This window comes from Bombus vancouverensis, chromosome 2, assembly GCF_051014615.1.
Source record: "Bombus vancouverensis nearcticus chromosome 2, iyBomVanc1_principal, whole genome shotgun sequence".
NCBI lineage: Eukaryota > Metazoa > Arthropoda > Insecta > Hymenoptera > Apidae > Bombus > Bombus vancouverensis.
In genome coordinates this window covers 11,046,668-11,073,257 of record NC_134912.1, presented here as the reverse complement: position 1 = coordinate 11,073,257, position 26,590 = coordinate 11,046,668, and the positions used below count along the sequence as shown (strand labels likewise).

The 26,590-nt window shown below is 35.0% G+C and overlaps 3 protein-coding genes across 4 annotated transcripts in view; 2 read left to right on the top strand and 1 right to left on the bottom strand.

The window, feature by feature from the left end:
• The window catches only part of tsl (membrane-attack complex domain containing protein torso-like), a 34,527-nt gene extending 24,107 nt beyond the window's left edge, over positions 1 to 10,420 (top strand). The window contains exons 1-3 of one of the 2 annotated variants that reach the window (XM_033345473.2): positions 4,363 to 4,632; positions 5,811 to 6,474; positions 7,416 to 10,420. In XM_033345473.2, the coding sequence (XP_033201364.1) occupies positions 5,839 to 6,474; positions 7,416 to 7,811 (1,032 nt within the window). In that variant the 5' untranslated portion in view covers positions 4,363 to 4,632; positions 5,811 to 5,838 and the 3' untranslated portion in view covers positions 7,812 to 10,420. Of the gene's footprint in view, positions 1 to 4,362; positions 4,633 to 5,810; positions 6,475 to 7,415 lie in introns of those variants that run through there. The other variant, XM_033345472.2, reaches the window with a different exon arrangement.
• Positions 8,095 to 11,937, bottom strand: LOC117163305 (tetratricopeptide repeat protein 5). Its single transcript, XM_033345471.2, has 8 exons — positions 11,438 to 11,937; positions 10,873 to 11,223; positions 10,539 to 10,781; positions 10,415 to 10,468; positions 10,151 to 10,336; positions 9,838 to 10,010; positions 9,599 to 9,743; positions 8,095 to 9,528 (listed from the first exon to the last, which is right to left on the bottom strand). The coding sequence occupies exons 1-8, from the start codon at positions 11,519 to 11,521 to the stop codon at positions 9,409 to 9,411; spliced, it is 1,356 nt and encodes a 451-aa protein (XP_033201362.1). The 5' UTR covers positions 11,522 to 11,937; the 3' UTR covers positions 8,095 to 9,408.
• Positions 11,938 to 12,031: 94 nt separating this feature from the next.
• UBL3 (ubiquitin like 3) overlaps positions 12,032 to 26,590 on the top strand; it is a 112,322-nt gene continuing 97,763 nt past the window's right edge. The window contains exon 1 of the mRNA XM_033345474.2: positions 12,032 to 12,472. Coding sequence (XP_033201365.1) covers positions 12,443 to 12,472 — 30 coding nt within the window. The 5' untranslated portion in view covers positions 12,032 to 12,442. The remainder of the gene's footprint in view (positions 12,473 to 26,590) is intronic.

The window sequence follows — 26,590 nt, the reverse complement described above, 5'->3', positions numbered from 1 at the left end:
AATACTGCATTTGCACATTTTCATTGAGACAACATACTAGAAAGTAGTCTTCCTCCAACATATTCGAGTCACGAACGCAAACATAAAATGTACACCCGAGCCAACCGCGTAATTGTTCACATTCCTTGGACAGAGAAACGTTCAACAAGTAATTACCAGCCGATATTCCTTCAGATGTAAATCGTTGCAAAACATTCGCGTCGCTAGGACGATTGCCAGATTGGAAGAAATCCAAGGGCCTAGCGCAACCTTCGTTCGTTACGCGATCTATGCATGAGCGAAAGCGTTTAACGATATTACTAGGAAGCCTCGTTCTTAAAGTAGACTTTTCATAGACGTCGTTAAATGGAACAAAAAGAGGTAGGCGAAGGTTCGACGAATTAACCTTCAAAGCAAGTTTTTAGAGATTCATAAAGCCTATTATTAGATTATTATGGAAAGTTTGTGGCATAATTAATGTGCTTCCTATTGGAATAGAATATTTTTTGCAATTTGAAGGGATAAAATATTAAGCTGAATTTTTGGAACTAAAATTATATTTAAATTAAAAAAAAAAAAAAGACGGTGGTTGTTAAAGGTGCCTCTAAGCGAAATTAAACTAATGATACGTCAATCGAAAGAACTTGCTGAGAAAAGCATTTCAACAAACTTTTAGTACCTTACTCCTATTATTCGGGTACTTATTAACCTAAACATTACAGTCTATGCTTGGTTTCTTTTGTTCTATCCTATAAAAAATTGTGAAAAATATCTGAGCTACTATAGCCGTGGTGTTCCCACATTTTTTCAGTGCGGAATCTATTTTTTAAAAATTAGAAAGGATAATTGAAATGGAAAATAGCAATTTTCTATTGGCGTTATTAAATGACAACATCTATGTTTTTATAGTAGAAGCTACCTATAACGTTTATTAACTCATAATTTTTTCAGATTTTCCGGAATGACGCATAGCTAAAAAATTAAAAGTCATCGTCTTTTATCTTTCCATGCCTGTAAGAGTGATTTATGATGTATTTATATAACTGATTTTTTTTGTTTTATTTTTATTAAACGGACGAATCTTAAAGTGTCTCATCTTTTATTCATTTTCGTCGCTGTCAACGTTGATCACAGAATTTACTCGCTCAACATTGAAAGCTTTGTTGAGTATTTCAGCAAAGCTTGTAATGTGTGCTATATATCCAACATGTGATAAATAGTAAATTATCGCAGCGATATGCGAGCTAAAACCCAAGAGTGCCATTACTGTTTGCACAATGCACATTCACAAAAGTGACTTTTTATTCTCTAGCAGCCATGCATTATTATTTTCCTTCAAACAACATTGCTCTATATTATTCTTTGAATCCATTACGTCTAGCAAGTATCACACTGCTTGAGATAGTCGATCGGATCCAGCAAGAAAGATTTTTAAATTGTTATTTGGAGGAAAGTAATGATATGACACTATTGATACTGTCAACACTAAAAACAGTATAAAACGTACAAGTGCTGCATAAAGCGTATACAGAAAATATGTTCGAATTTATAATTATTTACAGCACTGAACATACCAAACTCAATTGACTGCCCGAGAATAGAAAGACATTTTTGTTCCTCACGCATCGCTGCGATAATTTATTATTTATCGCATTCTATATATAAAAATCATGTCGCGTACACGATAAGGCCTGCTGAAATACTCAACAAAACTTTCAATGTTGAGCGAGTAAATCTTGCGATCAACGTTGACAACGACGAAGATTAGTAAAAGGTGAGACATTTTAATATTCGCATATTTAATAAAAATAAAATTATCTAGAATTGCATATAATATTCATATGATATGCTCTTTATATAAATTGTATAAATACAGAAATCTATACATTGTTTAATAACACTAATACAAACTTGGCATTTTTAAACATTTCTGATTTTTAAAAAATAGATTAGAAATAGCACAGGAAAAATGTGGAAAAATTGCCAGATATGTAACGTCACGGCTATAGCATCTCAGATCTTTTTCATAGTTCTCCATATGGTAGAACAAAAAATAAACCAAGCATAAGTTTTAAATCGTGTTTAGGTTAATAACTATACTAATAATAGGGGCTAGATGGCTAAAACGGAATAGTTTTCCTAAGAAGCTCTTTCGATTGACGTGTCACAAGTTTAATTTGGCTTAGCGGTACACATTTTAACATGCTATTCCGTCATGCTCTTTAGAATACAGAGTGAACCGATAATTTCAATTATTGATTATTGGTCTTTTCAAAAGTTTGGAATTTTTAACATAAAATTTAATTACCTCTGCCAGTATTTATAATCGGTCGATAGTTACTTTTTTTTTTTAATTGAAAGATTTCCAACAATTTCAGAATTATATTTAGTTAATATTTAAGTTCTTCAGGTTTACGTGTCTTCCTTGTTTTACTAGTTGTTAAATAATAGGATTATTAGCCGATTTCAATGAGCTGTAGTAAAAGGTTATTAAACATTGAATATAAGAAAAAAAGAAAACAACGAAATTGTTTCGCACAAGATACTCAAAGTGGTATATCTGTTGCAGCAATGCAACATTGCAATCGTCTGGTCGCTATATCACGTACTCTTCTTATCACTTCCGGATTGTTTCAAAGATACGTTCCAATCATTCTTTGCGTCATATCATTAACTTGATTTTTCTCTAAAGATTATTCCTCGAATTTTTTCACTTGATATTCTAATCTTGAAAAAACTCCTCTTACGCAAATACGTAATTTAATAATTGCGTCGTAAAACAATCAATAACCAGAGAAATTATAATAACCTGTTACTATGTTACTATGTTAATGAATATCGATGAAGGTCGATCATACACACATACAAACACACTAAAAAATGACCACTAAAAAGAAAGGGAAAAAAAGAAGAAAGAAAAAAAAAAGGAAGAAAAGGAAGGGAAGATGGTGAACGTATCAACATTTTACGTATTAATTTCGTATTTTCGTATTAACTCATTTACGTATTTGTAATTCAATTTTACGTATTAACTCATAATTTTTTCAGATTTTCCGAAATGACGCATAGTTAAAAAAATTAAAAGTCATCGTCTTTTATTTATTTTATCATGATTTATGTATTTATATAACTGATTTTTCTTTTAGTTTTATTTTTATTAAATGAGCGAATCTTAAAATGTCTCACCTTTTATTAATCTTCAACGCAATTTTACGTCTTCTCCAATTATCAATACGGAAGTAAATGGTTCGAGGCATTTCATTGTCAAACGCAGTCCGCGAGCGATATACCGTTAACACAGAGCGGTGCATAAATCGTAGCCTGCGTGCATAACGATCAATCGTGTCGCGTGGACATTCATCAAGATGAACGGGCTCGCGTGCACGCGGCCAACCGAGACGAACGATTGACCGCAGCCCGGAACCTTGCATATCCTCCTCGAGCCTGCAGAAGACAAAAAATCTACGGATCTTAAGTTAATTGAGAGGAGGATCAAGCCGAGGCTGCATCAGTCTCGCAGAATGCGCACAAATGCAAGAATTCATAAGAACTTGAAAATTCATAACGAATACCTTACGAATATTTTACGAATGAATAATAAATTATATAATAAATGTCGAAGGATCTCAAGTTCAAAGTCTTTAACTCAAAGCTTTAGAAGATATAAATGGGCAAGTTCTTCTTCTCTGAGGAAACTTTCTGCAGACCAAATGACTAAATTTTGAAAGATTGTAAATCAATGATATTCTTTTGGTAATAAAATAATGTTATTAACGCTATAACTACCAATTGCGTAATAGCGAGGAGTCACGGGCTGTTTGGTTTCGCAAATACTAAAACTGTCCAGGTATCATTGGCAAAATTAACGTTGACTTTTATGACAGAAGCGAATATTTACGGCGAATTCCTTGTATTAGGTTGTCCGAAAAGTGTCTTTCTCTTATAGACACGTCTTTTACAAGAACGCATCTTTATAGAAACATGAAACCAAATCAGTCAAACGTTGTGATTTTTATCTTGATAAAACAAAATGTATCGTGCGTAATTCGATAAAATAATATAAAACGGCAAATCTCGTGCATCCACTATTTCCTTATAAAACGGAAGAAACTTTTGAAAGAAAGGGCCTAATGCATAGCAACTATTACGGTAGCAATATGGTTCGTAAAGAAGGGGTTAGAACTTCTTGAAACATTTGTCCGACCGATGGAGACCCGACTTCGCACGTTGGAGAACCGCGTTAGACCAGCGTGTTTGCCCGGTAGACAGGTGGGGATGAAGGCCACGTACTGCTTCTGCAAATGCCTCGACGATGTGCACCTAGACCTACAAAACGAGATAACTCGTGGCGATCTACCGGCGGACTCGTTGCGTCGCGCGTGCACTCGCGGTTTCGAAGCGCCGGTAGATTCCAGCTGAGTACACGAGTTGTTCCGCCACTCGTAGGTTCATTTTAAGAAGGACTTGTAACATTTTGTGTAACTTGTATATCATATATGTATAATTTTAATGATAATCTGTTTTTATATTGGACAAGTTCCTGATATCGCGGGATTAGTAGTTTCGATTAATTGTGGCGCGAAACTGTGAATGAAGTTGCCGATGGTGTGAGGAAGTTTGTGTCGTTTGCTACTTGTCTCGAGGATCGGTTCTGTAAGATGTTTCTTGATATTTTCATTATTTCTATTGATCATAGTTTTTTCTAAACATTTTTTTTTGGAACAATTAGACCTTCTAAATGAATATTTAAAATATATTTGAATGCTTGCTCCGTTTTGTACGTAAAATTAGTTTCTAATTATATTTATTTTTATTTGTATATTTATTTATATTTGTTACGTGATTGATATTTCAGTGTAGCGTGCCAACATGTATTTTGTAGAAAAGTATATTCAAAATGAAAAAAAATCTCATTCGAAGGTAAATGTTTAAAGTTTGTTATGTTTATACCTGGTACCATATAATGAGATAGAAATAATTAAGTACTGTAACAAAGAAATATCGAAAGTTTCTAATGAATATAGAATCCGTATAAAAAGCACTTAGCAAACTTTCATATTTCAGTGAAACATATTTTAACGGTTCCTACAATGTCAGAGATTTTAGCGAAAGTTGTTACGATAAGAAACATCAGCGAAGGAATGTTAAGAATCTGCAAAGACGTTACAAAGCGAAACGCGGTCGGCTTAGGTATCCGCTAAATTGCAATCCTCTTATGTTTTATATTAGTGGAATCGATACTTACCGACGATTCCTATGTAAGGAACTCATCTTCTTTCAGAACCACGCGTAAATGTTCATTCGTGTTCGAAACTTGTATTCATCTCAGCATTTAGATCTTTGGAAATTTAAATTGTTCATTTTTATTTTCAATTTCATCAGAAATTGAATTTTAATCAAAACCCACTCAACAAATAAAAATCCCTGATCATTAAAGTTTCTTTACATTCCGTACCACTTTCTCCCAGCTTATTCTACGTATAACCAATAAAAATTCCTAATTTTCAAAAATTCTTTACACTTCCAGTTTCATCATACTTTGTATTCAATATTATCTCATTTTCTTTGTTCTTTTTTCTTTTTTTTGTTTAATTTATTCTCCATACAACTTCTCAATAAATACAGATTCCTGATCACCAAAAATCTTCACGCCTAACGTTATTTCAGTCCAAAAAAAAAATATATCCTCGATATAACTTTCTCAATAAAGAAAGATTCCAGCTCGCCAAAACTCCTTTATATTCCCAGCTTCTTCCCATCCTAGTTCACAATATAAGATCACGCACTTGATATTATTTCAGTGTTGAAGCAATCTCATCGTATGTTTCCAGGTGGTTTCGCCGCAGGCAGCCGCGAGAGATGTGGTCACGCACGCGATTCTTGCTCCTGGCGTGGATGATCTCGTTGCTGGCTGGCGTACAGCTCAGCAACGGGTCGCAGAGGCCGCGTCTCGGCGGCGCCGTCAACATCTTCAGCCGTTACGGTTACCTCAGCATCAGCATGAGAGTGGTCCCCAGAAACGACACCGATACTTGGATCTTCCGAGAACCGACCCTAGATGTTTTCAGGAATCCAACCCCCATAACGACCAAACAACGCCAACAGGCAGCGGTGTTCGATGGAGACTTTCATATGGAGTTCTGCGATAATGTTCGTCAACTTCTGCAAGCTTACTTCCGGGACTTCACGTTTGAACGACTGGAAAGGCCATGGCGAGCGTTTAGCGCCAGCTGGTCCAAGGCGGCCATTGCTCGTCATTTGGGCATCAACTCGTCGTTCATCACCGGTGAACATTGTTACGTGCTGGTACGCGTTGCCAGGTTCCGTGAGAATCAGAAATTGGCTGTTACAGCAGACTCGATGATTCTGGACGAGGCTGTTCTCCGGGAAACAGAAAACGTCACTGTTGGAGATACTGCCAGCGTGGTTCGGTTCATCAAGCACTTCGGATCGCACTATATTGCTGCTTATGTCACTGGCAATTCTTTGTATCAGGTAAAGATGTTTGTGTTCATTGTTTTAGCGTATAGTTATTATTATTAAACTGTTTTGTTATTAAACCGTAAAACGTAGAAACTCTAAATCATAGAACTTAGAACATTCTAGGTAATAATTAGATCCTTGATCATCGATCATTTCATCTTACCAAACGTTCCTCCGTTCTTCTGGGAAAAATTACACAGACGATCCTTGGCGTGTAACAACAAATACTTTAGCCTTGGTACATCTCTTCTTGACTACTTGCGCAAGATCAATGATTTATGGGTGCATAAAATTTATTGCTTCAAGCTTTACTTCCGAGAATCAATTTGAATCTCTAGCTAGCACCATCGAACCATCTCCACTCACGTCGCGTTACAAAACGTTACCAAAGAAATCCTGCTTCAGTGGTTATTTGCTCCTCCCACGCAATCAAAATTATAGTCTGAAGAAACAGACGTGTGTACCCTTTTATCTGCCTCTTACCAATGTATAAACCTTAAAGACCAGTTTCAAGGTTTACGAATAGAATGACGACACCAAATAATCTGATAAACACTCGGAATAAGTATTAGAAACAAGAACAGGATATGTAAAAATAAGTGGCCATCGTTAATTCGTTGATTATCTAGATAATTACAAACGTAAATGCTACGTGTCTTATACAGGATATGGTGTGAGGAAGCAGAAGGCTAGTGATGCTTCAGGGAAAAATAAATTAGAAGATGGCAATAAAATTTGTTCGTCAACGACTTAACTTTCTTTTCTGTAATATTTTAATAAAAGTTTTTAAGTTGCACTGTAAAAAATATTGATAATCTGAAAAGTCTGCAATTATATACAAGTACTTTCTCTATGTAGATTTACCTTTTTCACCTTTCCTTGATTCCTTGATGCCTTGTGCTAAATTATATGTACCTACCTTAAAATTTTAAAAGTGTTTTTATTCCTTCTAGGTGTTCGTGTATACTCAACAAGCATATCTACGTATCAAAGAGCGGCTAAAGACTCGTGGTGTAGCAGATTTATCGAATATCGAGTTGAGCAACTATTTTTCGCCGTGGTACGCGGAGCACATGGGCTCGATACAAGCAGCGAGCGGAAACCGCACCGTCGAGGCTTGGGCGGTAGAACGGCTTCGAAACCAATACTACATTTTCTCGTATGCCAGCTTGCTGAAATTACATGGTGATGCGATGTTGCTAAAGCAATTGGACGGTTTGTTGGAGAACGAAGCGTTACTACAGCTTCAACTGAAGACGCTCGCGCCGATCTTCAAAGATCCTCAACGACGTGAGTGGTTCCTTGAGGTGATCGACAATTACTTTAAGTTATGGGAGGTGAACATGTGAAGTAGAACGAGACATGTCCCGAAAGGAGAACATTGATACACCTCCGTTTCACTTACGTAAAATTACGTATCGGTATGATCTGTACGTGGAAGACCACGCGTTTACGCGTACGTATTTAATTTAGAAGACGTCGGCCGATGACTTCGACGTGAAACGATCATTCGTCGTTGTGAAACGATTCCTAGTGCTCGAAGAGTCGTTAGTCACGGTCCGCTGGAAGTTCACTATTGTTTCTCCGTCAAACGGATGCTAGGTTTTCATAGAGAAACGCCCAACTACTATATTATTATTAAATAAGTATTTATTATATTATAATCGATAATAGAAAACATTTTTATACAAACGTTTTAAATATATATGTACATCACAAGCAATTTTCGTAAAAGTGACTGAAAAATGCGCGACGTCCTGCTTCCATGTTTGTCGTTTCGCTTTTGATACCGGTTTAATAAATTTATGTTGCGTTCCCGTTTAAGCTCTTCAAGGGCGTAGCGACAAACGCAGAAACAGAACTCGTGACCTTTTTTCTTCTTTTTCGCGTTGATTTTCTTCTCGAGCGTGTTCGAACTTTCATAAACCGATGTTTTTAAAAATAAATCTACGCATTGTGTATTTTATAATACGTTCTATCTTTACGAACTTATGGACGTTACCGTTTCTTTTTTTTTAATCGAAATGAATCGATATGAGTATTCGAGTATAAAAGAATGATTAGTTTGTATGTTTCGTACAAACAAGCAAAAGTTATTTTATTGGCACGATGGAACGACTGATGAATAGAACTTATAGAAAAAGTCAGTTTATTTGATCTTGTTAAGCATTAAATGTTATTATATCTTATTTTTATGCTTGCTTATCTTTTGTCTTTCCTCTTAAAGAACTATAACAATAAACGTAAAAAATTCATTAAAAAATTCCAGAACGTTTAAATGTTTTTTAAAAGAAAATTATTTGATTGAAGATTAAAACTACACCTAGGTGTATTGTGAAAATTAATATTTTTATACTAAATTCGATTATATATTCTATATTCTGGAACTGACTTTTGAGCTGACAAAAGAAACTTGAAGAATGCGTACTCACCTGTTCTTATAAAATTTTGTAGATACACTATATGTAAAAGTTTCTATTGCTTATTAAATCGCATCCAGGAGTGCGATTAAAATTCTACAAGATACAATCATTTAAATGAACTGCGTTTTATTATGTATATACAAAATTTTATATAAATCGATGAATTCGGATTCTTCAAGCTTCTCTGCGAATTAACATATTACAAACAAAATATAACGATACTTATGAACGAAGTTCTGTGTAAAAAGACAGGTTTCTTTTTTAAATTTCATCGTTTCTAACTTGCATGACATTCTTCTAAAGAAATGCGCAACAATTGTAAGTGGATTGACCTATCTCCAGAAATATTGACTGTGGTAAGATTATTCAATTCTATTCATATACTATATTAATACTTAGATTCAAAATTCGAATATCACAATGTCTATTAACAGTGATATTGATTTAAAGTCGAGATAAAAGGAAATCTCATCACTAGCTACGTTTCGCTATAAATTCGTGAACGAACATTTGTGCATTAAGTTCAATCGGTCTTTTTAAAGGTGTGCAATTTTGCAGATGCTTGTTGCTCTCTACCTAATTTTCTTCCATTAACAACCAATATAACTGGAGTTTCGACGCGTATAGATTTGAAGTCAAAATCCTGAAAAAGTATATAGTTGTATAACCGTTAATTTTAAAAGAAGCATATATATCAGTACAATAATACTAACGTTATCGAGATAAGAAAACTTATGATGAATCACACATGGTTCAGGTATAGCAACAGAATCTCCTACGGTTACTCCACGACCTTTAGCAAGATTGTATACTGTTACAGCAATACACATTTTTTCTTCGTCCACGAGACAAAACGCGCTAAAATATTGGATACGTACTTGTTAATCATGATCATAAATTACAATCCTTGGTTTGTTGTAATTAAAGTAAGGAAACTGAAAAACAGACTTACAAAGGTACACAATCGGTGTCTTGTATCCAACATACTACTTTCCCAAATATAACTTTTTCTGGATTTAACCCAAGGACTAGGTCTTTAAGTAATACTAAATCTAATTTTACAGTCTTTTGGCCAGATGTGAAAGAGCCACCTTTGTATGGTCCCAAATGTTTAACATCCAATGCCTACATTTAATCAGAAACCTATAAATATGTATAGGTACCAGCATCATGTATTAAGTTTATAGAATCTTATAAAATGAAACACATCTTGAAATTACATTGTCATTATAAAAACAAATATATTATTTAAAAAATTTAGATACCCTTATCATTTGGTACAATCTTTTTGGTTTTACTCTTCCATTATTATTTACTGAATTTTGTACATCTTTTAAATATTGTAACAATTCATCCCTTTTGTTATGAGGTGTTTCCCATACTGGATCTAGTAGTATTGCCCTCTCAAAAGATTTTAATGCTAAACTATATTCTTCTTGATACTTTAAGGCCTATTGTTGTAATTTATTTATATGAATACCAGAAATTGAAGTTCATTGATATTGTATTGGAGATAATAAAATGCTTACCACTGCCTTATTGTGAAATAAATCAGGATTACTTCCTGCTACAATATCTTTTTCCTAAAAACAATTTCAATATGTTTATTGCCAGCCAACGATGAAAGTTTAAAATTGTCATAATCTAACTTACTGCTTGTGTATAAGCTGACATGCAAAGTCGTAAAGTTGCAGGATTTTGTGCTATTGTAAAAAAGGAAGACAAATAAGCATTTCCTAAGATTGCCCAAGAAATACCATCTGATGTATCAAGACTGACTGCTTCCTTAGCATATTCCACTCCCTTCTGTATATTTTGTATTCGTTGTTCAGTATTAGGGACTGGTTCTTGTCTGAGTACCATCGATAAATTTCTTAAAGATACTTTATTCCTACCCTACAATATTTATTATTGCATTTCAATTATACATTACACAATTATAAAGCAGGAAGATGGTAATGGATAAGAATAAGAAAAGAAATTTTACATGGCGTAGAGCTCCAACAAAACAATTTTTTGCTTGCTGAATATCATCGTTTTTCCAATAACATTCTCCTAATTCATTCCATGCTTCTACTAAGTTAGGTTCTAATTTTACTGCTTTTGTTAATAACTCTTCTGCTTGTGGTATAAAACGTTCTGTAACATTTAAAGCTTTTCCTTTTAGGTAATAATATTTTGCTCGTGATCCATCAATTTCATATCCTTTACATTCATCGAGTTTACTTAAAGTATCTTTCATTTCTTTTTCTACATCACCATTCTTTTTAATGGCTTCTTCGATAGAATGATTTTCAAAATAGTGATCTCGAAAAAAATATAATGCATTTACTTTTTCCTAAAATAAATACATAAATAAGCGTCACAGAAATAGAAAATAAAGTTAAACGTAAATTTAACGATGAAATCATATCTTTCTATAAATATTAAAGCTCGTTTGCTAAATTACAAGGAAACGGAGGAAAAAGGTTATTTTCTGCACATCAATAAAGGAAAAAATATAACTAAATCAATTAATTGTTTAAGTTCTGTTATTAAAACGGTGTGTATACCGTCAATGCTACAATGGGGTCTTCTTTAACAATGTTTGCGGATTTCGCTCCTGCAACCACTTTATCATCTATAATTGCGGACATTTTTTAAAATACTTTCATAAACTGCTTATCACAGTAATTTCATTGTGCGTCAGATACACACTGAGTTTCTACTTTTATACATAATTTACAATGTTATACATGCGAACTAACGCTGCAACAGTAGAATACAATCTATCATTCGGAAACTGTCAAAATTTTAACGCTCGCAATACAACGGAAGAGGTTATATCGTAACATTAATGCAAACTAGTGTAAAGTACTATCCACAATAAAATTAAAATGATTCATTATCGATTGATTTATTCTCAACAGATGGAATCACAATTACTAAAACCTCAGTTCTGCAATATTACAACAATATCAGTACGATGAAAATAATACGTAAAAATAGTTTTCAATTTATGATTTTCCACATGTTTTTCACAAGTCTCGTTCGCATAGTTCTCCTAAATTTAATTTTACAGATGTAGTACAGGTATACATCGGGAGTGGCGCTACTGGCGCTTCTCCCACTGCCACCTGTCACGAACGTCCAACGAGTGTGACTAGTGCAATCGCGTACTCTGTGACCGAAGCTTCCCCAGAAGGCTGCATCGTCTCAGGATCGCCATTTTATGTGTTTGGCTCTGAGACTGGGACGGTGGGTGCGTGCGGTGCAAACTACAGAGCGTATTATCCGTGTATTATCCGCAAGATGTTACCCAAATACTTTTCGCCCGACATGTACAAGTAACGACAGGTGTCGGAGTGTGTGATCGGGCAGCGGAAGGCTCGGGCCGAAATGGTCCCGGAATAGTGAGCTGTGCGTGAGTGTGTTTTCATCGAGTAAGTGCGTCGCACACTGGCTTTTCATTGCTGTCATCAGTTTGTTGAATACCTGTGCCATTCGGAAAGTCACCTTTGGGTCAAATTACGGACGGCCTCTGGATTTCCTGCGACCACCCTTCGCCACCATCTACGATGAGTTCGCGCAACATACCCTCAGACAAGGTGAGTCTCTTGTCACTTGCTCTAATATGTCTACCGCACCCTTCCGCCTCCTCTTTCTCCTTTATCCTTCGCATCCAACGCAATCTCCAGTTACCGTTCGATAACCATCGTACAGCTACGTTTTACTTAGTCGTACTTTTATTCACTAAGTCACGGCCATTCGACCATCAATGCGTAAAATTATAGCTGGATCAATGAGATGCCACTTCGCGCCTATCGGCCGCCTTTTTCCTCGATTAAATAACGGATATACAATATACACTGTACACCCTCGCACTAGCGATATACGTATCTCTTTTGTTTTTTTATTATACTTTATCTGTTTCCTCTAACTTGTTTTACTAGGAGCTATGTATTTCGTTGAAAACTTAGAACTAAGATTTAGGCACGTTCGACTAAATGTCGAAAGTAAATCCCGCGCGGTAATTATTCCTATTAAAGAAATCGGAGTGAAAGGTGTTAGGAAGAGATACCACATACTGAAAAGGACGTAAGATCTTTCCCCGCATATTGTACAAAATATTGTATACGTAAATCTTTAATAATTTATCTTTAAACATTTATCATATACATATAAATGTACGAGATTACTGAAAAAATTATGAATCTGCCAATTTGACTACCGTAGTAGGGATTCCAATGTTGAAACAGTTGAAACATCGTAGATCGATCGTTGATCGATAGTACGTACTTCGCGTTATAGGTATTTAAATGTATTTATTAACTTTATTCCCCTCGTATGGTCGTTCCATCGACTATTATCATAAACTTCCACCGGCGGCTAATTAATCAACAAAGGATTGTCTTTGATTGCAATCCTCGTCGTTGCAACGAGTTTCGCCGGTTTTCTTTCTTCTCGCGTCAAGAGCTCACGCTGCCGAGCCGTTCCATCCCGCCATCCCCCCCTCCCCTCCGTCCTCTTCCACAGCAATGTAAATTAATCGTGTCGTGAAAGTCGTGAACGTTCTCCACGCTTTGTGAATTATACACCTACCGTCGCCTACCATCATCGGCGCGGCCATTCGTCGCGTTTTTTTACAAAGTTGTCGCGTTACTCGTACCAAGTGCACTCGTAGTCGGTCCAACGAGACTGTTTAATTGGCACCAATCGCATCACAGGGACGGCTAGAGCACTTGATGCGTCGCATACGCTGTCTATATCGAAAACGTAGTTTGAAGTCGATTCTAGAGATTTTTATATTTTTTGTTTCTAGGGAAAATTGAACAGCGAGAGGTAATACACGTATGTAGTGGCCAGTCTTTTCTTTTTCATAGGTTACATGGTTGAAGTAATATTGTACGTAAATATTTCGGAAGCTGATAGTTGATTCATTTAGTAACGTTGTTCTACTCAGTTTTTTTTTGTGTATGTATCTTTTGAGATGTTTTCTTCTTTTTTCGACATACTTTATTTATGAAAAATGCGGAACACAAAAGATGGCAAAATAATGTTTATTGAAGCTATCGAAGCTATTATGAAAGATTTTAGGAAATTAGCGTTAATATTAACATCTCTTGAGAATGCGATATTTCAGAAGAGATTTTTGTTTCTGATACAATCTTCTCAAATTTCAATATCTCTCGAAAACCTTTTGTTAAATGAAGAAATGCAGAATTATTCTCTAATAAGGACACGAAGCGTCTGAACATGATGATAATTATCTTACGCAAAATCAGAACGTAGATTCGTACGTAAATATAACCGTTCGCGCGAGCTCTAAATTTCCAAGATAAAAAATGAATATTTCCTTCAGAAAATTATAGAAATAACGGTAATTACTATCCAAAAAGTGTGCTTTTTCTTATTAAATAGCTTTATGCAATAGTTTAACGTTTACCAGAAAGTAAATAATAAAAGAAACTTAAAATATTACTCTTTCCTCTTAATAAGTTGTTATTTATGCCTGTCGGAGTAACAAATTACACCAATTAAACGAGACTTAGCTAGAAAACTAATTTTACCCGACTTTCGAATGCAAATCTCGCGGCTTGCATAAATCGGTGTCCTTCCGTCTAATATCGATTCGTGTTCTTTCGCTTTTGTTTGGCGTTTCGAATCAAGACTCTCGATATTACTAAATGAAGGCTTGCGGCAAGGAAACGGGGCGCATGCGACCACGGGCTACTAAAGAATAGATCGACACACACGGCCTATTCCGCTAAAAATAGCGCGCATCCAAAATTCAGTAGCATCGATGGTGTGTAAAATAGATGCAAATATTTGCGTGGCCCCCTTTTCCACCGAATTATGCACGCCATTCCCGGCTATTTTCGTGTCCCACCATAACCATCCCCTTGTTTGTGATTAATCGCCGATGCGGTGTACACTTGGTCGTGCTCGACATGGTTTCGCGCGGTTTCGTGTTCAGAGGTGGAAAGAAACGCATTATCCGGTTGCACCTAACGGTGTAGATTATATTTCCTATGTGTGTATTGTCGAAAGACTGTCGCGATGACCGTTTCGTATCAGAGAGAGCGAGAGAGAGAGAGAGAGAGAGAGAGATGGTATTTGAAGTTATTGGGTTGGCAACTAAATGATTGCGGATTTTGTCTATACCACGCATTGACAAAATCATAGGAAATATAATCTACAACTACATCAATGCGTGGTATTGACAAAATCAGCAATCATTTAGTTGCCAACCCAATAGACAAATTTCTCGATATAATTTGTCTATACTGGGTGGTTGGTAACTGGTAGTACAAGCGGAAAAGGGGTGATTCTACGCGAAAAAAGAAGTCGAAAATATAGAATAACAATTTTTCGTTTGAGGCTTCGTTTTCGAGAAAATCGACTTTGAATTTTCGCTCGGTACGCGTGCACTTTATCACGTCTCGTTATAACGGATCTCACTGTAGATCGTTGTCTCGATGGAAAAATTAAAAAAAAAAATTTTTATTCTATATTTTCGACTTCTTTTTTCGCGTAGAACCACCCCCTTTCCGCTTGTACCATCAGTTACCAACAACCCTGTATATCATCGGGAAGATATTTAGAAGATACAGTTAGTCGTGAGAGTATCTATTCGACTATTTGAGCTATTTTGTAATAAATTATGATTTGCCAATGCGTATATCATTACTTTTCGATTATTAGACGAGGTTACAGCGTTGCAAATGGTTGTGTTAAAGTCAAGTGTGTATAATACAAATCGATCGTCCGTACTTTCCGTAGCCGGTACTTAAAATAGACAAGAATTCCGGTAATTTATTCTGGTCTCGGTTCACGATAATTGCAGAAAAATGAAATGGCAGGCTGTTCCGCTAGGCTGACGGCGAGTTTTCAATTAAGAAATGTTTTCCGCGGAGAATTGCGGGTCGTAGAAGCTTAGTTTCGTTACAATTAATCGTGTAAATTGGAATTCATGGCGAGCCACCATTCCAGCCCTGGATACCACCAGGACAAGCAACGCGACTCCTTTCACCCGCTATCCCGCCAAAGATACTCCGTCACTTAATTATTTCACTCTGTGGCCGACGCTTTCATGGGAAAACATTAAAATCTTCGCTTTCGGTCCGATATTCGTCAGTTTCAATGATATATCAAGATTAGGGTTCTCTTGCGAAATTATTCACGAATTAATAATATTAGCGAATTGACGAGGTATACGTAAGTTGTGGGTTATGGAATTTTTTTTTTTTATTATTCCAACTCTTAGAAGCATCATCCCTTAAGTTTTATAATTAATTAACTTATAAGCTGATTCTTGAATATATTTTGGAATTTTTTAAATATATTTCTAATATATTTCATGATGTGTTTCGTAATATAATAAATTTCTTCTAATAATAAACGTACAACATCGTCTCGTGAAAAGTAGCGATGGATGATTGACTGACTATAATTCCCGATCCTTCATTCGTTAAAGTTATTTGTCGTATGCGTGGAATTTATTAAATTTGTATCGGGCCTTGTGAAATATGTAAAGGCATGTACATATGTCATAGTTTTATTTAAAACTCGACTCTCGACGGCAAATGTTATTCTGGTGCTGTTTACAACAGCTACCACGTAATATTTACGTTTTCGAATAGCATACAGCAATACAAGCATCCGATAGATTGATTCATTGTATAGGGTCAGCTTTATTTTTTCGTCACCTTTGCAATGTTTATTTTGTGGATTGATATTCGGAAGTTATGTTTACACATGTATTATTCCTCCGTCCTTATACTCCAGTTTATCTTCGACGTATCATTTTTGTTACGGTCCTTTTGTCATTTCGGATCCAGCGGTTCTTTCATCGCCCCAAAAAGCTTTACAAATTTTAAAAGATGTAAACCATCCTTCTGTTACCTTCGTTCTTCTTGAGAAGCTTTTCGTTAAAAACAAAAAGATAACAAATGCGAATTTCCAACGAAACATTGAGAGGCAATTAGTTTTCGAAGTATTTTTTGCAAGATCGAAGCAGCTTTTAAAAATGGAAAACTAATCGATTTCGAAACAGCTGTGCATTATATGACCAAAAAAAAACATTGATTCAGGTTTGAATTTGTATTAAATTTTCATATTTATGGGGAAAAAGAAACGCGAAAGTATTTCGATTCAAAGGACGAGAGCAAATTCACCTTCGAAAACCGCGCTAATCGATAGATTGCGAATTTTCATGCATTTACGAGAAGATCGAGGATGCAAAAATATACAGGAAATTCACGCGATATGCAAAAATATATAAAACGTCTAAAATATATTGCTTCTTATAACATTTGGTAGATAAAATAATTTTCTACCTAATTCTCATTTTGTTTTAATTATACTCGCAAAAATACGAATTCCTAAAAATATCCACAGTCTGCTGATCGATCATTTATTTCTTTACTAACGACCGTGCATTCGCTTTCGAATTTTCCAACTTATTTTTCCAAGCAAGCTCGTATCGCTTTGAAAAAGAAGACCACGCATCCTCGGCTTCCATTTACCGTAGGTGGCAACCATATTTAGGGTCCGACGAGTCTAGACATAATTGGTCAAAGCACCTAAAACGAATGAAGCGTACAACTTGTAACCACGAACCGGCAAACGAACCTAATCCGACCAATTTTCTCTTCTACGTCATTAAAATCACTTAAGATGATTTACGTAGTTTCCAACCGCGCTGGCTACCAATTCTTTCGTTTTTCGCTGAATACGCTGCTTCGAATCGAGGTACGTGATTTATCAAGTCGATTCGAACGTCTCGTTTGGCATCGAGCTCGAAGAACGCGTTCAGACGCGCCATTGTCGTGTGGCTATCGAGCAAAGCACGGTCAAGGTCGATTAAAGAACAAAAAGAATGTGTTTCTTTTCTTACGAGAGAGGAAAATGAAAAAAGAAAAGAAAGATAGGAGCGTGGCGTGGAGAATATAGTGGTACAATGAAAATGATGTATATATCTGCAAACTCATAGAATAAACCGGTGGCGAATGCGGTTCCCTCTGCTATAGTTGGTACAAAAGATGTAATAGTATGGTCGTAAAATTAGACAGAATTTAAAGTTTACGTGTTTCCAGGACCGAAATAAATAATTTGAAACATTTTGTGGAAGATAAGGGGCTCGAGATTTCGACTAGTAACTATCTCTCAGCTTTTTCTTTTTGTAGAATTTAAGACAAAATTTGACTGAAAGTTATCTAAACCTGTCCAAAAAATGCATTGTTATCAAATTTATAAAATTGAACATTTTGATGGGTTTAATAGTTGGAATTTTAAAAAGTAAAATCCTGGCTAGTCGAGATTATTAACATATTCTATTGTGCACAGATAAGGTGACTGATAAATGGCACAGTTATATGATTACACGATCGTTTGTAAATTTATCGATTTCCAACTGTTTTCTTCTGGATATAAATCCTCGTTTACAAATTTCATTCTATTCGTAAACACGCGTGCTTATTATTCTGATTGTATCGAATCTATCAAAAATACCCATTGAAATCATTTTTTTCTTTTTATGTAACCAATTTCTCGTTTCTTGCAATACACGCGATAATTCACGATCTCTCGTATACCTCTTCCGCCGACTATAACATTTTAACGTTTTCTCCTCGTGGGAATACACGTAACTTGCATAGAAAGGCGTGGCGGGGAAGGAAATATGGGTAGAAAAAGATCGAGTTGTCCGACGTATGGAAAGAGACCGTCCGGCAAACGGATCAAGGCGAATCAGCTTTTGTGAAACGTCTAAATCGATTTTCTGTGTCGGGTGTGCTTTTCTTCTCTGAACTGAAAATGTGTGTCGGCCGTGCTTGCGGGCTCGTTTCCTCTACGACGAGCTGACGATTCACTTCGTCCTTCTGAGCGAGTCGAGGGCAAACCTTTTCTGGATGAAACGATTCGATGACGTTGGAGATGAAAGGCCGCGTCGTTCTAGATGGTTGCTTGGTAAATCCTTGGATTGCTTTGTGAAATAATATCGGTAGATACGAGTAACTCCTAGTCGATTTTGTTATCTCGGGAAAAATTATAATCGTCGGTGAGCTACGTGAATTATTTCCAAGTAAATATCTTCTAAATGAGATTATCGAGGACCTTTTCTTTTTTATTTCCGTTACAAAAGACACGCTGTTTCTGATATGTGAAAAGTCACATGAGTTTTAATCGTAAGTCTCGAATTAAATGAATTAAAAAAAAAAATATATTTGTAATATCGTCACGTGTGTTTAGTTTGCAACTTATGAATCTGATGTGTCCAAGCAACTCGTGGATTATACTTATAATAGGTATAGGTTCGTAGGATCCAATTTCATCAAGATCCTTCTTATTTTTTTTCAATGAAACTTTATATTTTCCATGCTACCCTTATGTAAGACATATGAAAATGGATACAGTGATACACAGTTATATTATGATCTTCGAGTAATCTCGATATTTTTATACAAACGATACAAAGGTGCGATCTAATTTAGAAAAAAAGTGGACAAATATTAGGTTGTCCGAAAAGTTTCTTTCGTTGCATAAGGTGATAATAGATGAACAATAATTTTTGTTTTATATTATTTCACGTTTCGTTCTATTTCTATTATTATGTTCCTGCGTAATTCAATAAACTAATATAAAACAAAAAACATCGTGCGTCTATTATTTCTTTATAAAACGAAAGAAACTTTTCGGACAATCTAATATAAGAAAAAAAAAGATGCCAGTGATACAAGTTGTGAGCGTTTCAATTTTGTAAGGATTTTATTGGAGCACCTTTTGCGTAAAAGAATGTCAAACGACACAAGAATTGGAAAAGAAGTAGCTTCGTGTTTTCTCCTTACTGGCACGTTCCTTATAATGTAATTGAATTTAAAAGTTTAATACAATGCATTAAACTCTGATCGATGTTTCGGGAGAGCAGTTCTACATCCATACAAGGGAATAGAATGTAGTTGAAAAAAAAAATATATATATATATATCTGGGCGTAATTGGAACTCGATCCACGCGTTTACGTATAATATATCGATGGTATTCGCGATTATAGGCAACGTATTGCCTTTTTTGAAAAACGTACAAATGCATTTCACGTAATGGCCGTACGATTTTCATCGGTGAATATTTCATAAAGCATCGAACGAATATCCGCGACAATAAAAATAAATGAAATACAATACTATTTCATCCTTCTTGTGTTTCAAATTTCGTTTAAATCGCCGCCAAATGTTATTATATTTCTATTACCATATGCTCGAATTAGCAAACTTTGCCTTTTACGAAACTAAAAGTTAAAATTGGAATTCCCCTTTGAACTGTAACGGTCAAGATATTTTCAGATCATTTACATTCTCGTTCAAAAATTTGCAGTATCCTTTGCTTTCTGGGGGAAACAAATTTTCTGACATATTTTTTCGAGAAATAAAAATATTATAATTATGCCTCTCGTTTTTACCTATTACACGCGCTCGCTGCTATTTTAAAAAGCCTGAGAATTATCTGAAATTCGAATCTACGTATTTTTCAAAATAATGAAAGAGTTGGACGCACGGATAAAAAGCCCAGAAACATCATAATATTAAGCGCCGGTCACAGTTGTAAAAGCTACCATGAAAAGAGAAAGATAAAAATACATACAAAACAGAAAATCCACCAGATATCCTGCTTTTGCGCTATTTCGAATTTATTCAGCGAATCGCTGCTGTATAGAAGCTGTATTCGATATGGCCCGTGGTTTTGTAACGTCGTTCTTCATCAAATTAGTAGTAAAAGAATAGCAAAAAAAAAAAAAAAGAAAAAAGAAGAAAATCTGCCGAGTAATATCGCTTGCGCTAGGATGAATCAGCTTGTTTCTTGAAATTCATTGTTATTTTCGCCAAGGAATGATTATTAATTTTATAAAGAGGAATATTCAGATACAAAGAGCGAACTTTTTATCGAAATGAAATAAAATATTGTGTTTTCGTTTGCCAATCTGAATGATAAACGAAAATAATCGGAAATTCTCTGTTAGCATTGATAATCATATTCGTGAAATAAAGCGCAGCTTTCACGGTAAAGAATATCGTAGATTAATTTAAAGTTTATTGTTTTCCTCTTCAAAATAACAATTTCAATAGCCTTGTAGGTAAGCTGATTGTTTTAAATAATACGATCTTCGAATGACCTCGTTGCTTAAACGTCTCTTCCAACAGGGGGAAATGGTTTCCTTACAGTCGCCTTTTATGTATTTCGACCAAGTTTCGAAAGAAAAGTCGAATAAATATTGGACGGTGCTTCAACTGTAAAACATCTAAAAGTAGATTCGAACGAGATCCTTTAGTCTTTCACGACCTAGTTAAAACTGTTCGAAACTTCTGAATATAAACTCTCGTCTCTTTTCAGAATAATTCAAATGTTACGCGAAACACTTTACCCCGCTTCAACCCACGATTTTTCAGAAACGCATAGGATAACAGTACATCTTCACGGGTTTAATAATACCAACTGTATTATCGTAAAAATGTTTCATAGTTAATGTTATATGACATATATTGTTTCAGTGTTTTTTATGGCTTAAAAAGTATGACAAAAAAGAGCGAAAATTTCGATTAGGTTTTTCGTTACTGCGAGTGATAATAACGACTCAACAGCCAGTACTCGCTCCATTGTACGGTGACTATAGTTACTTACTCACTATCGAGCGTCTGTCATACTATTTAACAACGATTCTAATAATTATTTACTGCCGAGTATTCTTTGCGTGTTATAAGCAGACTGCTGATGTTTATGCATTATTGGGAGATTTGAGGTTCCGAAAATCTACAGGGTGTGTATAATATGCAAAAATATATGGGATATTTAATATAGAACACTTACTATGGTATTTGTAGTAGATAAAACAAATTCTATTTAAATTTCTATTTAATTTCTATTTAAATTCCACTTCTCTAGAACCAAACATACGATTATCATTTATTATTCACGTTATAGTACCACGCCAGAATAATTTACTTATAATTCTCTATGAGAATTGACTGTAAATTACTTCCAAATAAAAAAAAAAAGAAACTTCTTCAATTATGTTCATAAAAATATAAAATTGCATAAACATCAGCAGTCTAATTATAAATCGTAATAGTCGTCATATACATAAGTTATTATTTTATTTATCTATATTAAATCTCTTCTCTCCCAATCTGAAGATTGTTGACGAGCAATTGACGAGTGTTTCAATTATACGTATCTCAAGTACATTACGAATTTAAATTTTGAATCGAGTCTCGAGTATCCGTGACAACGAAAAATTACCTAAAGAGGGTACGTGTCAAACGCTGTTAGGAGTCATACAATTTTCAGTATCTAGACGTCTGTAGCATCTGTTACATTACATCTGTTATATTGCATCTGTTAGATCGTAGAGTGTAAGCCATGTAACTGTAACTACGTTGATAATTCCATAATTAACACTATGACGACCGATGATGCCACGCTAGTGTCATACGAGTATTGACTACTAGGACACTTATATAAGCGACACATTTTGTGTAACGTAGAACATAGTTACTTTAATACTTGGGTGGTTTACGATTACAAGAAACAAATCACATTACACGCTGAGGGTCGCAACGAACCGGCCAATAATGTTACTTAACGAACTAGTTCAGAATCTATTTGCAAGAACAGTTAGGACAAGCATTGTTAGAATGTCTTCTAATACTGATAGAAGGAAATATTGCTACTAGTTAATAGTTTCCATCGTGTTTTATAACAAATGCGTTTACTGTTCGGAGAAGGTGAGAGAATAAGTTTTATAGAAATCGAATATGTATATGAAATGGTCGATTAAACGTTCGTGAAGCTTATTTCTTGCGTCAATCATTCGTTTCAATTTGCCGAGTTGCCTAAAATAATAATTCTAATTATGTATTTTGAACGTTTGAACGACTGCACGAAACAAATAATTAAAGTACGTGTTGCTGTTACTTGAAATATGATTAAACTAGTAACACAGTAATATACAATTTATATTTACACGTCTCGGCGAGCGTGGAGGAAAATATGAATTAAGGAAACAGGTCGGAAGCTTAATATTAATTAATACGACATTCCTACCATGAAAAGATATTTTTTTCTTTAGAAAGAAAGAACAGGAAGGAATTTCACACGTCACGCTTGTTCTTTCCAACCACCCAGTACTTATTAGCGCGATTCAAAGGCAATTCACATCCTGGAAGCCATTCAAAGTTCATCAAATATTAAATATTTTACTGGATATTAAAATCGTTCGAGTAAATAATCCTTTGATCATAGCGGCGGTCAAGTCTTTTTTTTTAATATCTCCATGATTTCCATCCTCCCACTCGTGACATTTGTAAGCTTTGAAAAATACATTAGTTTAATAACATAAATTCTATTCCGATCTCTGCGATTGAACAGTGTGCACCCGCGCATTTTCTACTGAATGCACGATCGATAGAAATTGTAGGACGATGAAAAGCAATGAACGAGTTCCAAAATTGTATTAATTATTTATGCCGTAAGTAGAGCAAGGTGCACGAATTTCGTTTCCCGAAAGCTTTTGTAGCATTCACCCAGTACTAAGTCAATTTTTTAATCTGAATAAATTTGCATAATTACCTTGAAAGCTTAGTAACGAAGATACGTAATCAACGTTTTGTACAAGTTCATACAAAGTAAATAGTATATATGTATAAGGATGCGTCTTTCAATTGTTAGAAAAGCTGTTCCTTCCAATTTCATCAAGGTTCTTCTTATTTTTTTCAATGAAATTTTATATTTTGTATGCTACCCTTTTATGTGAGACATATGAAAATGGATACAGAGATACACAATTATATTGTGATCTTCGAGTAATCTCGATATTTTTATATAAACGATACAAAGGTGTGATCTAATTTAGAAAAGAAATTGACGAAAAAGAGGATGCCAGTGATACAAGTTGTGAACGTTTCAATTTTATAAGCATTTTATAAGGATTTCGTCGCCTTAATTTTAGTGAAAAAATATTTATATCATTGGTTTTTTATTTGCTTGAATGTTTTATTATAGAACTACACATACATAGGACAAAGCATGCATCTATACAAGAATCACGTACAAATTTTTGTATTTATGATATAGATGTGCTCATGACACCATCTGAAGCACCGCTGTGCATCCAACTCAGTTTTCTCCCCTTGCGTCGTTCGAAAATTGCCACATCTTGATCCTTTTCACTTTCACTTGATGACTCGATGACGTTTCTAATTTCGTTGCCGGCTATCTACGTAGGGCAGCGAAATTAGTCAAACAAAGCTATTTTTTGATATAATTGCAAGTTTCGATCGATAAGTGACGACCAGATTGCCACTTCGTGATGCAAAAATAGAAACAATATGCTACACATTATCAAAAGCAAATGGTAGAATTACGTACTTTAGACGTTGAAATACTACTTCAGGTATCAAGAAATAATGCAATGCGCTATTCGTGAAAAAAACAATGTTACAGAAAACTCAGGAAACGAGGAATTCCTTTGTTTTTGCTATCGCTTAATTAGCAGCGTATCTATTTCAAATTTCAATTGTCGCTTACATGCTATAGCACTTAACAACAAAGATTGATCAGCAGACGAGATATATCTAGCCATTGTTAACTTATCGTTAACTAATTATTGTGCGTTTTTATATCGTACTTGTACCTATATTATACTTCGAACATTAATATTGCGCTAGATTATAGCATTATCAATATGATTGTATACTTTCTCTCGGAATTAACGTAACCTTACTGTACAATGTCTAACGTAACACGTAAAATCACCTGTGTTAAAGCCAATAATTTTCTTGTTGGTAATATTTACTTTTGTATTTTAATAATTCACCGAAACAACGAAGCTTCGAATATTATAGAAACAAATGTTTCTCGATGCTAAAGCCCTGTGCCATGTATTTTTAAACCACGTATATCCATTTACTTGTAATTTCGTATTTCATTGAAAGTTCGATTCAGATAAAAAAACATTTGAGACGCCTATTCGAGGTTATGCTCCAGTTACTAGAGCGCAAAACTCTACGGTTGGAAAACAAGGTCGGATCGGTCATCTGTTCGCGTAAACTTATTTCGTTATTTATAAAGCGCTCAACTCACTTCCAAAGTGTATTTCCCACGTATTAAATCACACCCTATATACACGAAACTTGTTGTTGTAGTCGTCCTTTCTCCCCTGGTTCTATTTTAACGCGGGTTCGCTTTCTTCTTCTTCTTCTCTCTTTTTTTTCTTTCTTTTTTTTTTTTTTTTTTCTCTGCGCACAAAACACGTGGCGTGTTTACACGCGTACTACGGAAAGCTCATTAATGGGGCCGTAGTACACATTCGAGAGGCACTGGTTCGGTGGCCACAACACAGTTCATAAGGAACCGGTCCTGTTTACCTTAAAAGCAAATAAAAACCTATCGCGGCACGCGTTCCTCGCGCGGAATATTCAGAACCGTTTGTCGGGTAAATATTGTAACACCTGCGCCCAGGTTGACAAAATAGTTACATGATCGGTCGAAATTGGGTCTCTCTCGACTCATACGCTTTGTGATTCGTCACAATAATGTAATGGGTTTTTGTGTACATGTATGAGAGGAATGAGACGATCGTATGTTATAATATAATATAATAAACCTAATTATGTGAATTTAGGATATATTGAATTTGTTATATTTGTTTTGTATACTTTAGAATATCTAGATTATCCAGATTGTTTGGTAACAATGTTTATTTTTACGAAATATTTTTAATCTCTGTTAATATCACTCTGTTATTTAATCGCACGTTTAGTAGATAAAGTAGCATTTTATAGGGGAATTATTTTTTAATATTCGTGTTACTTTTATGCCGATGAATTTCCAACAATTCTTACCAAATGCTTTATTAAACATCGTATCTATTCAACGAATATCGTAATCTACTTTTCCATATAAATCGAAAGCACGGAATAAAGCTAAAAGCGATTTTTTATTATCAAAAAATTACTTTTTTCTCTCCATTCTACTCTTACTCGGTATCGTCTAACTTAATTTTACTTTAAAATATCGTGATATACGAAGGTTTAGAAAAACATTGATCGTTTTTGATCGGTAAATATCGACTTGCTAGCACGAAAGCTATTGCGTGGTAATGCAAATTTCGTGAGTTAGGTCCTGTGAAATTCATGATACGTTAAGCATACATTGCCGGACTACATTCAACTGATTGCATCAGGAGCATATTCTCGTATCACAATTACCAGCTCAATTCGTTACCACTACGGGTTGCACAGCGACGGACAGGTGGATAAGCAAGTGGTATTCGCGATCGTTTTCGAACGCGATAATATCCGATATCGTAACGCGGCCGATATTTCTCCAATAACAGACTGGCACAATGAACCTCGAAGATCGTAACAGATGCCATTCAACTGGCGAAAAATGTACATCTGTTTTTCTTCCTATCAACTGTATGTAGTAAAAGCGGAGGAAACAATTGTACATTATCGTGACTATACGTTTCCTAGTTGGAAACACGATTTATAAATGTAGTTCAGTAGTTCACAGTGTTAACATGTTCATAGCAGGTTGGAGAAAAATATCGATTAGACATTAAGTATTTCTTACACTTTTGTACAAGGTACACTGGCTCTCGAAAGTATTTGAATAGTTATCATAGAATATTTTTCTGCATATATCGCGTATGTTATACGTATGAAACATTTG